This window comes from Stegodyphus dumicola, chromosome X1 (assembly GCF_044657685.1).
Source record: "Stegodyphus dumicola isolate Sdum_Otavi_A_Nest chromosome X1, ASM4465768v1".
NCBI lineage: Eukaryota > Metazoa > Arthropoda > Arachnida > Araneae > Eresidae > Stegodyphus > Stegodyphus dumicola.
This window is the reverse complement of record NC_140780.1, coordinates 73,953,824-73,970,152: the sequence shown is the minus strand read 5'-3', so window position 1 is coordinate 73,970,152 and position 16,329 is coordinate 73,953,824. Positions and strand designations below refer to the sequence as shown.

Sequence of the window (16,329 nt, the reverse complement as noted above, 5' to 3'; positions counted from 1 at the left end):
TTGTGAATTTAAGAAATGAATTTAAGAAAGAAAGCAAATCAAGCTACTTATAAAAACTTGAGAAAAAAATTTGTGTACTGAGTCTTTAAAATATTTTCTACTTGTCTATCAACATTCTCCGGAAGGAAAAAAAAGTCCCCCAAATATTTAAGTGAATTAAGAAATAATTAACAAGATGCTTGTTTATTTGTTATTCAGAAATAATTCAACTGAATTTCTTAATGGCTTGACACAAAAAAATCTATTGCAGATTTCTAAAACAAAGCTAAATCATACCACGTGATTTTCACGCGCATTTTTTCTAGCACTTTTAAGAGTTATTGAATGATTTAAATTTTTTCACATTCCCTTTCCTAAACATATAGGATGGAAGTGAAAACATCTGAGAAGCACACATGTGCAAATTTCAACACAAATACAGCAATTGAAGGGAAAAAGAACATCAAGAACAAACTAAAGGCAAAGAGCATCCGACACAATAATAGTAAACAATATCCTTCACTTTCTGAGAAACGAAAATTGTTTCGGTAAATATATCCAGCCGAGCATCGATTTCGTCGACCTAATAATAAGCTCAACCTTGAGAAGGGTCGAGTAGCTTCTCATAAATAAACAACATCTGAGGACCTGACACGACGGAGGAAAAAAAGAGAGAGAAGCGAGGCGCGAATCCCAAATCAACGCGTCCACCATTATTGTTGCTAACCCTTTGGTGCCGAGCAGTGCTCGCGCATCCCGGGCCGCGAAAAAGAAAAGGAAAGCCGCGTGTGCGGGTGGGGAAGTACTCACCATGATGAGGAAACCTGAATCGGGGCTGTGTCAAGAAGTTCTTCAGTTTTTGGAGGGAGATAACGGGCGTAGCACATGCGATGCCCGTTCGTTCCATGGCCGTGGAGGTACCGAGAAAGGCAAGACGACTTGGAAAAGCGGGAGTAGTGCTGTCATGGCGAGAGGAAGAATTCAGCATCCGTCCGCTGTCGGCCGCCGCGGTGCAAGCAAGGGAGTGTGTGGATGCAGAGATGAATTCACTGCCAGCTAGCCACTGCGCCACAAGCGGGAGGGAGGGAGGCAGTGCCTTTTGTCCGACGCTACTGCCTGCTGGTGTTAAAAGGGTTGAGCCAATGATGGATTTTTTTCCCCCCCCGCACTTCCTTCTCACTCGGCTCTCCTTACTCGCTGTCTGTCTATTCGGAGTGTGTTAGTAGGACTGCCTGCGCTCGTACTACTGCTACTACTACAACTGCCTCGCTTTAACCCACGTGGCACACACTACTACCAGTGCCATGGTAACGCTATTTTTACTTCTCGCTCCGCCTTACATTCACAACTCGCACGGCGGCCGCCGATTGCTCGCGATGCCATCGATCCAACCGACGGGGGATAGGGGGGATTGGTGGTAGTCCCCGCTGAATAGTTTCGAGGGTGCCATAAAAATCACAACGTAAACACGCAATAAAACAAAACCATCATCTTACTATCGCCTAAGAAAGGACACAGGAAACCGCTTCGCAGCCATCTCTTGTGTAGAGGATATTTACAGTAACCAAAATATTCCTTAACACTTAAAAAGAACAAAAATTAAAATAAAATTTGAAGCTATAAAGTTTGAGCTTAACGGATAATTTAAAGATTAATTAAGTTTTTAAACACAAAATTACGAAAGTAAAATAAATAAACAAATATTTAACTAGAATAATTTGACAGCAAGATCTATTTTCTTTAATTATAGGAACAAACAGAACAAATAAATTAAAAGTTTTAATTAAAGCGTATTAAAAAAATTTCAAAGATTTAAACGAATTATTAAAATAAAAATAATTTGGCTAATAATAATTACATGACATCAAGCGAATTCTTTCTATGAACATTGAAATAAATAAATAATAACGCAAACAAGAATTTTATGATAATTAATATGCAAAATAAAACAATACCTAATAATAATAAGCATTTTTTCAGGTACTTGTTGAAATGAATTAACATTAACTAAACAAATTACATTTCAACTTTTAAAAATATAATAATTTTTTAAAAATAACTGCACTTTTTTAATAATTTTAATTTAAAAAAAAAAAAAACAGAGAGTAAAAACTGTGCATTTACTTTTGAAGAAAAAAGCTAACGATAGCAACTAATAAATAAATAAATAAATAAAGTTAAAAAATAAAAGTAAAAAATAAAATAAAAAAATTAAGTAATCAAGTAAGAATTCTTGTTTTAACTATTTATCGAAAGTATCTTCAATGGTCCTTAAGGCATAGCTTACTTTTTTGTCCGTTTACAGCAGATTAATTTTTAAACATTTTAAAATTTAATTGAATTCGAAATAAATTCCATCCAAACTGAATCAACACTTCAAAAACATAATCAACAAAAAATTAATTCAATTCTAATCAATTTCAGATTCATCTTGAAAAGAAAAATAATTTTTAGACATTAAATTTATACCATCGTACAACAATTAAACTACATGAAAATGATAACTAATTAAAACAGTGTCAAATCATTACGCAACAACAAATTTATCATGAAACCTGAAGCTTTTGGAAACACAATCATGATTTAAAATGATGTAAATATCAAAAATAGCCTTCAGAAATATTCAAAATGAGCCGTGAATTAAATTTTAGATGTAAATAAAACTGAAGTTAAAATTTGAACCTCAAGAAGCAGTTAGAAAGTTATGTTAATGCATGTGCATTTGTTAAGTGTGCAATTAAAACCCAAAGATTACAAAATGCCAGACTATGACGGCCAAGTCTTATTTTAAAAGCATCTGCTTTTACGATTCAAACGAAAAGATTATTTTTTCTTCCATCACCTGGGGTCAAAACACAGAACAGCAGAAATACTAATGCTTTGCGCTTAAAAATTGTATCTAAAATTAAGCGAACGTAAACATTTCTTCTGAAAAATTAACAAATAAATAAGTCATTAACAGAAAACGCAGCAAAGTAGAGCCAATAATGGCCTTAATGAGAGATGCACTTTTTCTCCGACCGATGGGCATTTTTTTTTTTTTTTTTCATATTAACGAAATAATTACGCATAAAAACCATTCCTGACGGCAACAAATGACATTTTTTTTTCCTCTCTCTCATTGCTAATTCGAGGGCAAACAGAGTTTTGTCGCAGGAATTAAAATAAATATCTTATCTTAAAAAGTCGCTCAATCAGAGTAAAGAAAAGAAACAAATCACTTTTTAAAATATCGACATATTGACGAAAAGAGGCTAAAAGAAAAAGTTACGAAAAATTTTTTTAAAGTAAAAGAAGGGAAAGAGAGGGGGAAAAAGTCTGAAATTTTCGACGTTGATTTTTTTTTGCGGTTTTTTAGGATAACGGAAGGGATGAAAATGAAAAGACATCTACAAAATTTCGAATTAAAATTACTCTTTTAAAAGCGATGGACATTTCGAAAAGTGCCATTTAATTCAATGGGGGAAGGTTATAAACATTAAACTTTTAAAATAAAAACAACAAAACAAAATAAATATATATATATACAAAATAAATAAATAAATAAATAAATAAATAAATATATATATATATATTTTATATTTATATAAAATAAATATATATATAATATATAAATATATATATATACAATTTGAAAAAACAAATCGAACTGTCCACAAGTTTCAAAATTTTATGTCGTAAACCAGCATCTAGCATGTCTGCAGTATTATCATCTTTTCTAGGGATAATGAAAAACTGTGTTTTTTGATGAAATTGGGAAAAATAAAATATCATGAAAATTGATGTTTTACTTCAAATAATCGCTAACTTCACTTTAAAAAGTATTCTCTTTTCAAATATACGACATGCAAGGAGGGTAACTAAACATGGCGATTATAATATATAGATTAATTAAAAGAAAAAATCAAAACATCTTAAGGCGGTTTTCATTTATAATGCTTCATTTTAAAATTCTGAAGCAATGCATGGCTGATTTGCCTAATTGCTAATAATTTAGAAGTTACTAATCATAATTGTTTTGTAAAAAGTAAATAATTTAGTTTAAAACATCTAAAGTACACATAAGCATTTTATATCTGCGTCGCAAAATGTTTCTCTTTATGTCACAGGGAGGTGAAATATATTTTAATAAATTTACCAGGAATTTAATACGTAGATGTAACTGGACGGAATAAAGCTATATGAATAAATTTATTCTTATTCCTAATTTCAGAACTACCAAATGAACAAATGAGTCCATCTCCTCTTTGATAGCTGTCAAAATAGATTTCTTAACATGAATATTACAGAGAAAGTAGATATAAAACTCTCTCTTTCTTTTACATACAAAGCATAATCAAAAGAATGTTAAGATGAGGGAAAAAAAGTAAAAATTCCAAAAGTTGGTGAAAAAGTAATACACATATTTGGCTCGTAAAATAGATTCTACTGTAGCATTAATTAATTCGTTTCTTTTTTTTTTTTTTTTAAAGTTCCAAAACTATAATCAAATTCATCTTCTTCCTCACTAATCTTCAAATTCTTAGCAGCTAATCGATACATTTGTCTTACTTCTTCAAAGTTAGGGACTGAAAAACACAGTGTTATAAAACTTAGGCCTTTTTTGACCCAAAGCATTAAAAATAATTCACATAAAGGATGCTAAGAAGATTTGAAATACGAAACCGAAATACAATTTATTCGCAACTGGTCCTCTAGGCAGTTTTAATTCACGGAATTTCGTTTCTTAATCTGGAAATTAATAATAGAGAAAAATGGCTACTTTAGATACATGTAAGCTCTTCGAAATCGATATCTTGACCATGCAGCAAAATTATTTCGCAATTTTCCTGAAGCGAATGGCAGAGACGCTCTTCGAAAAGCCTCCCCCAACTACCGCCATTAGTCGCGAGTCCCTCCAAAAACATGCAGGAGAGGCATTGACCAGCGGCCTCTTCGTGGCACGCACGGGAAGGTCGAAGGGGGAAGATACCCCGCGTTATGCCACTGGGCAGCTGCGCGTGCAGAGGGGGCAACACTGTTTTCTAGCACGCATGAGGGGAAATAGGGGGAAGTGCATACGGCCATTCTAAACCCCGCTTCCAATTTTCAAGTATCGATCAGGGGAGGGAGGTCTAAAATCTAAGCCTAAGGGGAAAAAGGAAGGGGGAGGGAGAGAGAGTTCGCAAAGCCTAACTGAGCAGCACCGCACCCTCTTATGGGAAATGGACCATGCCGAGTGATCAAAGGGTTAGCTCCATCTCCCTGGCCGCCATGACAGTTGGACGAGAATAAATTACAAGGCTTCAAGGAGGAAGGAGGCAGAGTACGCAAAGGATTGTACAGAGACCTGCGCAAACGGTTGCTGAAAATCTTGACCAGTTTGTTCGGACAGCGCGGTTAAAATCGAAGCGGTTTGCTCAAGACCCTCGCCTCGAAAGAGGCGAACTGTCGCTGCGAAGAGCAGAAAAGGAAACTAATCAATGCGCACGTCCGGGTTCCAAACATTTTCACAAAGGACGCAGTTCTGGACATCATTAAATTGAAACGAAACAAGACCCTTCGACACACGGTTATTAAACTCGAAAATTGAAGATGTGCATCGAAATTTTGTTTAAAATAATCAGCATTTGTTCCCCTTAAAAATACACACTTTCCTTTTGTGAGTTCGAATAAACTTACACTTCTAATAAACCGAATAAACAGAAATTTCACTGAACAATGGTTACGGATAGAGATGGATATTTTGAGTCAGTGAAAGGCACTAACTGCAGGACAGCCTGAAATAAGCTGCTCTATAGATGGCGTATACGAAATGCCATCACTGAGTAACTGAAGCCATAATATCAAATAAAAAGTACAAAATCATACACGCGGGGAAAATAGATCAATATAAATATATAAATGATTACTAAAAATTATGAAAACGGCCAACTGGCAAATTCTTAACTTTCCTTTTGTTTATTATGAAAAGATGATGACATTAATTCAGCTCGTTACCAGCAGGTACTACAAATGAAACATAATTATAATCAATGACTATTTTCATACAAAACCTACATAAAACATATAAATTAATTCTCTTAATTAAAGAAATATTCTATAAGAGACAGGCAGCTACTTTAAAAATTATTTGAATACACTGAGAGTGAAAGAGGAATGTACATTATTAGTATATATGTAATTTGATTTTTCGAATTTTCCTTATTACTTCGAAGCATCAAGTACATCGAAGGCTACTCCCGAAAGATTACGATTTTTTTTTGTACGCATATATATTATGATAGCAATGGAAAAAAAAATGTTTTCAATGCGGAAAAACTTATAAGAAAGGGAAGAACAATAGTCAGAAATAAGACGTGCAATCCGATACGAGATACATGCAAAATTAATGTTTAACAGTGTCATTAGCGTAGGTATACATCATCTCGAAAAGCGTCAAACGTATAGCATTAGTCCTAACACAAATGAATCTGGCTTTAATATGTTCCAGCAGTAGTGAAAAATAAAAACCCAAAGCACGCACTTGTGGAGAATCTAGCAAAAGCCCTCATTACGTGATCGCCATATACCCTCAAACTCACGGAACGCTTCATTCACCCCGGTACACACTTCCAGTTGTAACAGTTACTCCTTTCTTCTTGCAGCGGTTTAAGCATATTGAATAGAGTAGCATCTCCTCCGTGGGTGTATCACGTGATCGCAGCGGTCACCAGGCACGCAAAAACTGATGAACAGCTGCCGCAGGAAACATCAACATAACAGAGAAGAAAATAGAGAAGGGGGGAAAAAAAAGACTATCCGAATCCGTCGCGACTTTCTTTTTTCCTCTCTTTTCTTCCCCCTCCCATAATCTAATTCTCCCCCTTTTTATTGTACCATGCATGAGCGATTTTTAGCGCCTTTTTTTATTCGGCAAGTTTTTAAATCTTTGTCTTCCCTCGCAGATAAAATGCGATCACTTTCAACAAAACAAAGAAACGGCATCTCCCGAAGACTAGGAAACGCGATTTTTAATAAATGTGTGAAGGGCGCTTAATGGACAGCGATCACCATTCAACACAGAACGTTTAGAAGGCTTCCGTAAATGAAATTATTCGCGGGTCCAATAAAATTTTGGATGAGCACACACAAAGCCAGATTGGCGCTTGAATTTTCGGGGAGAATCAGCATTTAATACCTTCATTTAAGCGTGCATTTAATCAAATTGCTCAGTTTATGTGCTTTTCGATTCAGATTAAGAAGGAAGGTAAACACAAACGCTGCGGATATTTTTAACATATAAGAAAAGAGGAGATATTTTCAGCTAGAATAAATGAACAGTGTGGCATAAGAAGTAGAAAATAATAAGAAAAATGCTGCAATTATTTCAATACATGATCAATCTAATTTCTTTTCCTTCGCGTTTTTTTTTGGGGGGGGGGTATTACTAGCTAGCATGAAGGCTATCAAATTAATTACTGTTAAAAATATTTATGAAAGAATTAAAATTACTATCGGAAAAATTATTAATAAAGTAACTCGCAGTTCTGCGAGATGAAAAATCGTAAATTAAAAAAAAGAAGAAATTTATGCGGCGAAAATTCGTAATTACGTTTCAGAAAGCAAATGACGTGTTTATTTCTAATGATACAGAAACAGACATTTTAAGATAAAACAACATCATAAATTATTGCAAACAATCCCCTTTCTTGCATATTTTCTTCAATAGAAATCAAATCTCTTATTGACACTTATTTTAGAAATGACGGGAAGAAAAATGCAAAATGAGCAAAAAAATCTATAAAGGGCATATTTTAGAAAAAATTAATAAATTAACGAAAGATCGAAAAAATTCGAAGTAAATCCGAATAACATATAACGAACACAGAAAAAACTCAACTTGATCAACAACAATAAAAAAGATATTCCATGTTCAAAATCCATTTAAATACAGCTTGAAGGGGGGAAAGTGTTCATAGATCTGTTTGCAATACTCGGATCAGAAGTAGAATAAATAGGAATAAAGCAAAATAATGGAAAAAAGAATCTTACGAAAGCAGAAAATAAGAAAAAAAGGTTGGTAAACAAAGAATGCAATGAATGTTTGTATCGGTAGGGGGCTAATGTACATTTACAAAAGGATTCGTCTTCTCAAGTCATTTAAGTATAGCAAAGTACACGAGGTCTGCCTGCCTAGGAGGAAGGATGCCTTCGTTAAGGCCTTTTTAGGCAAACTGACTCGTATGCACGTTACACATGGGGAAATCACGAAAACCAACCATGCAGCTCCCCCGGTTCGCCTGAGATCACCATTCGGCCACTGGTGGGGCGCCCTGTTTTTCATAAGATTCAGCTGAGCTCATAAAAATGTGTTCTACGCCTAGAAACATACTTTAAAGTAAAGTTCAACACTAAATAATAGAAAAACAAAATAACTGCTAGCACTTAAATATTAGTCCTGAGACTAAAAGTTTAAGATCTTATGTTATTTGGTTTCAAACAAATCATATTTCATAATGGCATGTTCAAATCCGCTATTATTTTTTACCAAGTATTTTTTCCTCTCGTTACGGATTTGTATTTTTAAAACTAAATAATTTCGAATATATTCAAACTTTTCAACAGATAAAAAGCTTAAGAGAAAACCAATACTTGAGTTAAGCTTGATTGCCAAAGATTAAACAAATCGCCAGAAATTAATTAAATTAATAAATTAAACAAACAAAGAAGAACAAATAATTAAACAAACACCAGAAATCGGCAATTATGCTCGTACACCCCTTCAAACCGGTAAAAAATGCTATGCACGTACGCAGCTTCTTCTAAAAAGCTAAGAGGTTTCATATTCAAACAATAATTCGGTTATTTTTTTATACTTTCAAATAAGTTCCTAAAAGGAAGTTATAATCTGAAATTTCAGAATATAATATAAACATTAAAAAAGAATTTGCCATTTTTCTTTAGTTTAAAAATGAAATAAATAAATAATACATAAAATTAAAAGCTGTAATCTCAGTTTTGTATTTAGTTTAATCCCTGAACCTTACGAGACATCCCTACTAGTTTATCAATTAATCTCACAAAGATAAGGTACAGAATTTAACATTATGTATTTAAAACAGAAATGCTAAACGGTACAGAGGAGGAAGCTTGTTATGAAATTTGTTCCATCATAAATGAACGTCATGTGGAGAGTTTTGCAGGCATTTAATTGAAATATTCTTGTAGAAGGTATGCACTTTTTTTAACTGGATCGCTTGCGTTCGAGGTCTGCTACAGATCTTTCCCACAATTAGCAACAACTGAATACAATACATATTATTTCGCCAGAATAGGAAATTAGCGGAGTTAAAACAATATTAAAGATATTACGAACATAAAAAATGAAATTAATTTGCAATCTACAAATTTTAGATTACAGTTTAACACCTCGAAGAAGAGTTAAACGATTAAAAAAAAAAAAAAAAAAAAAAAAAAAACTAAAGATTATGTAAAATTAAAAATATGAAAAATCATACAAAGATACCACTTCTTTTTAACCGAAAAAAGTATCTACTGTTGTCAACTCATAAAATTAAACCTTTATTATTGAATAAATTAAAGAATTTCAGTTGTTATCAGACGTTTGATTCTGTATTGCTTAAAATGGTAAAAATGGGAAAATATTAAAATATTAAAGAAATTTGAATTATTTTTGAATGAGATTAAGATATATATAAAGAGAGAGAGAATTGCAATCTATATATTACTACAAAATTCAATCACCACAATTCAGTTTTATTTTGGGTGCAGAGAATAATGTGCAGGATGAAATAAACAAGAAATTTTGCAATCTTTATATACTTATGGGTACTAGAAACGTATTTTGTTTATCCACTTTTTATGAAGAATTTTTTCACACTGAACACACTTTTATAGTATCGAAGATAAATGAAAGATTTTACGCATCGTCGCGTTGACTGGCAACAACACTCTCGTCTTTCTGATCTTTATTTGTGACGATCAGAATCTCGCTAATTAAAAGCAATACCTCTTCAGGCTCTTAAAATCTTAAACCATTTTTCTATGCACTTTTTTGTAACAAAATTATGCATTTTTAATTCATTCCTAATAATGGATAATTGTAGGACAATAATAACATTATAATGACTCTTAATAAGAAATAATTTTAGGACAATAAAAATAAAATTCTTCAGATAATTCTGACCCTTATTACAGATATACTTTCAGTAGATAAAATTATGCCACGACAGCCTGCTAGATAATTATCGATATTTTTTAAAACATAGAGACATTTTTAGGGAACTCGGGGGGGGGGGGTTCCAGGGTGAGGGAATAATCTATAAAAAAAACTAAATGGCCAAAACTGCGTGTCATTTATTTCTCTCCTGAAAGCATTAAGTTCCAGATTTCCTTTCGGTTATAATGCCTTTACGCTTGCGTGAAGGTCAGTCTCAGAGAAAAAGGCTTAAAGATTTCATTATTTTAAAGTGGCATTAGTAATTGTTGGAATTTTTGAAAGTCAAAATTCTTGATGCAAAAATGCCGCATGACTATTATCAGGCATGTTTTCTTGTGTTTAACATCCTTTAAAGAAACGAAATCCCAAGAAAACTTTTGAACAATCACGCATCAATTTTATGTCAGCAATCATACGAAAACAGCAAAGAATAAATCGTCATCTTTTGTTGCGTTTAGTAACAAAATTCATTTTTTTTTCCCACACTCGAAAATAATTTTTTCTAACTCCCCCTCCAAAAAAATTTTTTTTTTCTAAATTCAAAATTAAAAAAATAAAGTCTAAAAACTTTTTTTTTTTTTTAATTAAGACTTTATTTTTTGCTTTACCTAAGGAGAATATATATATATATATTATTAAATCTAAACAAGCATATGTATATATATATATATATAAGTTACTCATTTTGGGGGAATTTGTATAAAATGTTAAAACATAAGATTAAAAAAAGTCTTTTTAAAGACTACTTTCAAATTTTTAAATCGACTTATTGCAATTATTTGATACAGGTAGTTCTTACAAATGCTTGACGACAAATGCACAGCTTTATATATAACGACATATGCACCTGAAAAGCGCCTTTGAAAGAATAATAATTGCGAAATCAAATAAATTAGGAAAGTATAACGGATAAAGCTCGCTGAAAGCACTCTTCTAAATTCTTGTTTGCACCTTTTAGTATTGATTATACAATCGTAATCAAATTCAAACACATCAGAAGTCCAAGAATAAACATAAGCAATTGTTTAAGACTACTCTAGTTTGTGTTTACGCATTTGTTGACAAAACTTTTATCTCGAAGTGTCTGTAAGTGTGTTGTTGTGGAAAAATTGCTACTGGGGGGGGGAGAATATAGATGGAGCCATCGGAAGCTGAACTGAAGTCCGCATCTTCGCTTCTGGACTAGAGAACTGCAGCCTCCCACCCTTAACAAGGGTCATGCAGTTGCCTTGGCAACGGCTGGCACACCCCAAACTCTCCACCCCTTCCTCATCGGGGGAGGGAGCATTCGTGTCCGTCATCAGGGGTCCATTCCGACATTGATTTTAATTATTCACAAATCCATCGGCGGCGTCTTGCCATTTGAATACAAAGGAACGAACGTTAGCTTTTGTTTACATTTGCCATGCGACCCCGTTCATTCCCTTTGCACGTGAAGTCACTCGGGACAAAGAGGGACAACGAATGCGAATCTGCTATTAATTCTTTAAAACCTTAATACACTGGTACATACGGAAACACCATTGTGCTCTTCTCCCACCAAAAGCGTTGTTTACTCCCATGAAGGAAGGAAAATAGTGGATAGTAGCAAGTAGTTGATGACATATATTAGTCAGGTTATTGATGTAACAAACAGAAGGCTAAACGCTACGATGAAAATTAGTTCTTTCACGTACTTATCCTCCAAACTTCATAATCGCTGCGATGACGCTTAAAATTCAGTAAAACTTGCATGACAGGAGAAGGCCGTCTTTCCCCTGGTGGCCATCGCCTCCAAATCGATTAATATGGGAGCGGGAATTTTCATTGCCGCATGATCGTAGGCCTTTAAAGTAGTCGACTATAATATTCTTAACGGGGAGTTTTCACAATTAAAGTGGAGGCCATCTTGGACGGAATGAAATGAAGAATTGGACCGAAAAATCATTAGATCGCAGCATGCTCTAAGCTTTATTTCAATAACAGAAAAGGATAAAAAGAGACGAACGTAAACATCCCCTAACAAAAAGCCCAATTTCTTACTAACAGCTTGCAATATTTTATGAAAGAAAAAAAAAAAAAAAAAGGATTAAGTTTTGCATCACTGTTCATCAACGTTGGTTTTGAAGAGCTTTTATTCGATAGTGTTGCACGTGATCTCGTAGGAATCAAATATAACTGATTTGACTTTGGTACAGATAATAAATCTGCCAACGAGTTGAAACTAATAAATGTTATCGAAGCTCAACACACCCCCAAATTTCGAAGAAACACACATTTTCTTGGTTAACGTTCTGAGATGATACTGCTTTATTCATTCCTAACAGTAACATTCACACATACTATTGTAAATGAATGAAATATCCCGAGTATAAAAGTATAAAACAGCAAGTAATAAGGCACTGGCTTAGGCATGTAGCATCATAAACTCTATTCTCTTATAAGTATATTCAACTTAGGCATATAAATCCATTTTTCAGGCTTATAAAATACATCTTGTAGTATTTATTTATGTTAATTATCCAGTTGTTTTATTATCTGTCACTTCTCTCTTTCCGTCTTCCTGCCAGAATGCAAGTTAGCTCGCGCGTGTTTAAGTGAGGATATGAAGTTGTTTAGACAGAGCATGTTCTGCCTGCTGAAGGCCGTGTACTAGTTTTTTATTCTAAGATAAGAGTTCCTGTCTTCGTTGATGTATTCTTACCGATAGTGCTTCCACGGTGGTGTAAGTTTAAGAGCCGACTTTCGCTTTTAAATTACTTTGCGTAGCCTTTGATTAAGTCTCTGCGTAGCCTCTAAATTTAAAATTCTAGTTTGAGATCTCGCCATAAATTGCTGGCCGATTTGTAGGCATCAGGTGTACCTTCTGTTCAGCTGACTTAAGTTTTAAATCGAAGGGCCTTTTTATACCGTTGTTACATTACTGTTTTCATCTCAGACATAGCAATAAGTTGCTTAGAGTCTTATTGAGGATTTTCCAAAAGTTACATTACAGTAAAAGGTGTATTCCTTACAACTTGAAGCATTCCCTTCAAGTTGTTAAAGCCATAAAACTCGTCTTGATTTGAAATATATATAATTTATTAAAAACAAATGTTACTTCAATCAAGCAAAATCCTTAGCGAAATGTCTTCTATTCTTCTCCTCTTAGACTCACCCACCGATATTAATTCATTTGATTTAACTTTTCTGACACTCTTTCAATTTTACGTAAGCCGAAGTGCGTATTACAGTACCCAAAATCAAAGTTTTAGGATTCTAGTCTCGTATAAATAAATAAACGAATAAATAAATAAAGAGAAAGGGAAAAAATATTTCTTGTAAAATCAGCCCTCATTGCTAAGTTGGCATAACTCGGGCTTTAGCTTCTTGTCCAAACGAGTGGAAGTGCGCTCAGAACTGAAAATTTCACAAAATATTGTCTTATTTAGAATTAGAAATAAATATATTATTATAAAATTTAATTATTTCAAAATTTTATTTTACATAGCTAATATGTATTTAAGTATATTTATGAATTCATTTCCACACACGTTAGCAGTATATAAGGTCAGTTCTTCACCATAGTTTAAGATAAGCAAAAATTTCTTTCTCATAAATTTCTAAATATCTTCAATAATTTAGTTTTTGTGCTTGTTTTGGGGTCGGATGATGCAAAACAATAAAATAAAAAGAGGGGGAACAATCTTTTTTATATATTATCAGATTAGATATTTCAGTCGATTTTTACTGCGGGAAACAGGAAGATTATATATATATATTTAAAAAAAAAATGTCCTTGTTAAAGATTTTGGTTTTAAAAGTGTATATATTCATAAAAAAAACAGACTACTTACAATGTAATTTTTTGTCATTATCATAAAATTACTTTATTATTAAAAAAGGGCAAAACTCTTATTTTGGAAAATAAATTCATGAGCAAAACTTTAATACTCCAGTGCCAATTTAAAGCTTGCAAAAAATTCCTGGTGATGATACCAACCTCAAAATTCCGTAATGGATTTACACGGCTATCTATAAGAAACTAGGAATAAAATTAATAAAAGATAATGTATTTTTTCCCTTGCAAAGAAATTTCGCTTTCGGAAATGGAAAGGCACACATTTTCAAAACCAGAATATTATTTCGCCAATTTACGTTAATTTTCAATAATGAAAAGCTGTTCGACCTGTTTCTCAACAGCAATACGAAACTTTGATTTTACCTTTACCTTCTCACATAGCCTGGAAAACTTTTTTTTTAACTTTGTCTGATATACTGGCAATATCGACAGTCGGATAAAAAAAAACTCGATAAATTAACTCCTTTTATTTAAACTAATTACTACCACTGAATGATTTTTAATTGATTTTTAGTTGATTTTTAGTTATTTATTTTCCTAAATTTAGTATTTTTGTGCAGAATTTGAAAATGCAAATATTTTGTCGCATGCTTTACATAATAATGAAAAACACATATTACAGAGGAAGACCGGATTTATAACTTACTAATTAATTAAAATTCTTAAGTGTTATTTTAAAGGGTAAGTAGCAAGATACGGGAGGTACCCTCCACTTGCCGTTGTTTATGCTACAGTTATGAGAAACGGCGACTTCTTTACATCCACAGAAGGGACACAGAAGGAAAAAAAAAAAAAAAAAAAAAAGTAATAATAATGCCAGACTTGCATTACTCATGTCATGCAATTAGGAAGCAACCCCTTTGATAATCGAGACAGTGTGCCAGTAGCTTCTTTGCGCGGACGGAAATATTCGACAATTTTAATTAACTCCCCAATTACTGCTGTCCTAACTTCTGCCGAAGAGCAAGGAAATTTTTCTTGCGAATTAAGAGCAAATACGGAGGTACAGTCTACTTCCAGAATTTTAATTTTCCTCCGTGTGTGTTCTTGTCGTATTCAATAGTCAAATGAAAACAAGCCGGGCTTGTTTTGTTTTTGTTCTTTATGTTCATTTATGAACGCATCTACGAGTGTGCACGAAACGCTTATTTCTTTTAATTGCGTGCCTTTCTATTTATCGGCTCTGTTTGTCTTCATATTGAAGCTTATAATCGTCACTGGCTTCCTTAAGGGAACGTTCTTTCATGTTTGTAATTAAAACGAAGAAAATCAAAGCAAATAGACATAATTGCGGGTGAAGATTTCCTTTCCAGTACCTGGAGTGCTTCTGCGAAGGAGGACGAGGGGGGACGCAGTAATTTATTCTTCTACGTTTTTACATATAATTACTTTTTAATTTAGGGAAATGGGATGACACAAGATTCCACTGTCGAAAAAAAGAAACCAAAGAAAAAATACATCCAATAATTTCATGCAGAAATAATTTAGATACAAATATTTCAAACAGAAATGCCAAGACTAAACTAATAAATGAAATGCAGTTAACTGCTTAAACATGACATCTTTCATAAGAGCGGCTGAAAATGCTGATTTGAAGCTACGTTGAAAAAATATGAGTAATATAACCTCAAAATTCTTGCGGAGTGCGGTGAATTATTTCATTCATTTCGGCTTTTCAGTTGCTATCTCGACGTATCTTCCGATTTAAATGACATATTCATTATAGGCATTTACTGCTTATTACGTATAAAAAGTGTTGAAATGTAATTTCTTCTCTAAAAAATGGATTATGAGACAGAAGAAATGTATACACGGTTACTTTCTTCTCGCTATCAAAAAATTATAAATATATTATTCTGCCAAAAATTATAAGTTATAAAGGAGGGATATTTATATCTTAATATTTAAAATAAAATGATCGCCATAAAGCATGAAAAAGCGAATGATCATTTAAAAGACGCACACACATACAAATAAATAAATAAATAAATAAATAAATAAATAAATAAAACAGCAAATGACTAGAAGTAATAAAACGTTAAGCACACAACACATAAAAACTCGATAAATAACTCGAAAAACGCGAGAAAACAATTTCAGACGCATAGTAGACTAATAGATGCAGGCTGCGAAGACTACATAAAACTTAACTTAGAAAAGAAACAGAAAAATGCTGTGAAATAAACAACTAGAGAAAGAAATTAAACAAATCCGAAAGGAAAACTTACAGAAATGGCGAAATAAACAAATTATAAAATGCTAAATGATTAAAAAATTATCAAACTACAGAAAAATGAAACTAAGTATTATTTAGCTACAGTATAAAGCT

At 32.9% G+C, this 16,329-nt stretch overlaps 1 protein-coding gene across 6 annotated transcripts in view; it reads right to left on the bottom strand.

Moving 5' to 3' along the window:
• LOC118183190 (uncharacterized) overlaps nucleotides 1-16,329 on the bottom strand; it is an 841,429-nt gene that overhangs the window by 240,136 nt on the left and 584,964 nt on the right. Inside the window, exon 1 of one of the 6 annotated variants that reach the window (XM_035352646.2) lies at nucleotides 790-1,185. The exons of the other annotated variants lie outside the window; for them this stretch is intronic. Within the exon in view, the coding sequence (XP_035208537.1) occupies nucleotides 790-967 (178 nt within the window). The 5' untranslated portion in view covers nucleotides 968-1,185. Of the gene's footprint in view, nucleotides 1-789; nucleotides 1,186-16,329 lie in introns of those variants that run through there. 6 annotated transcript variants of the gene reach the window in all.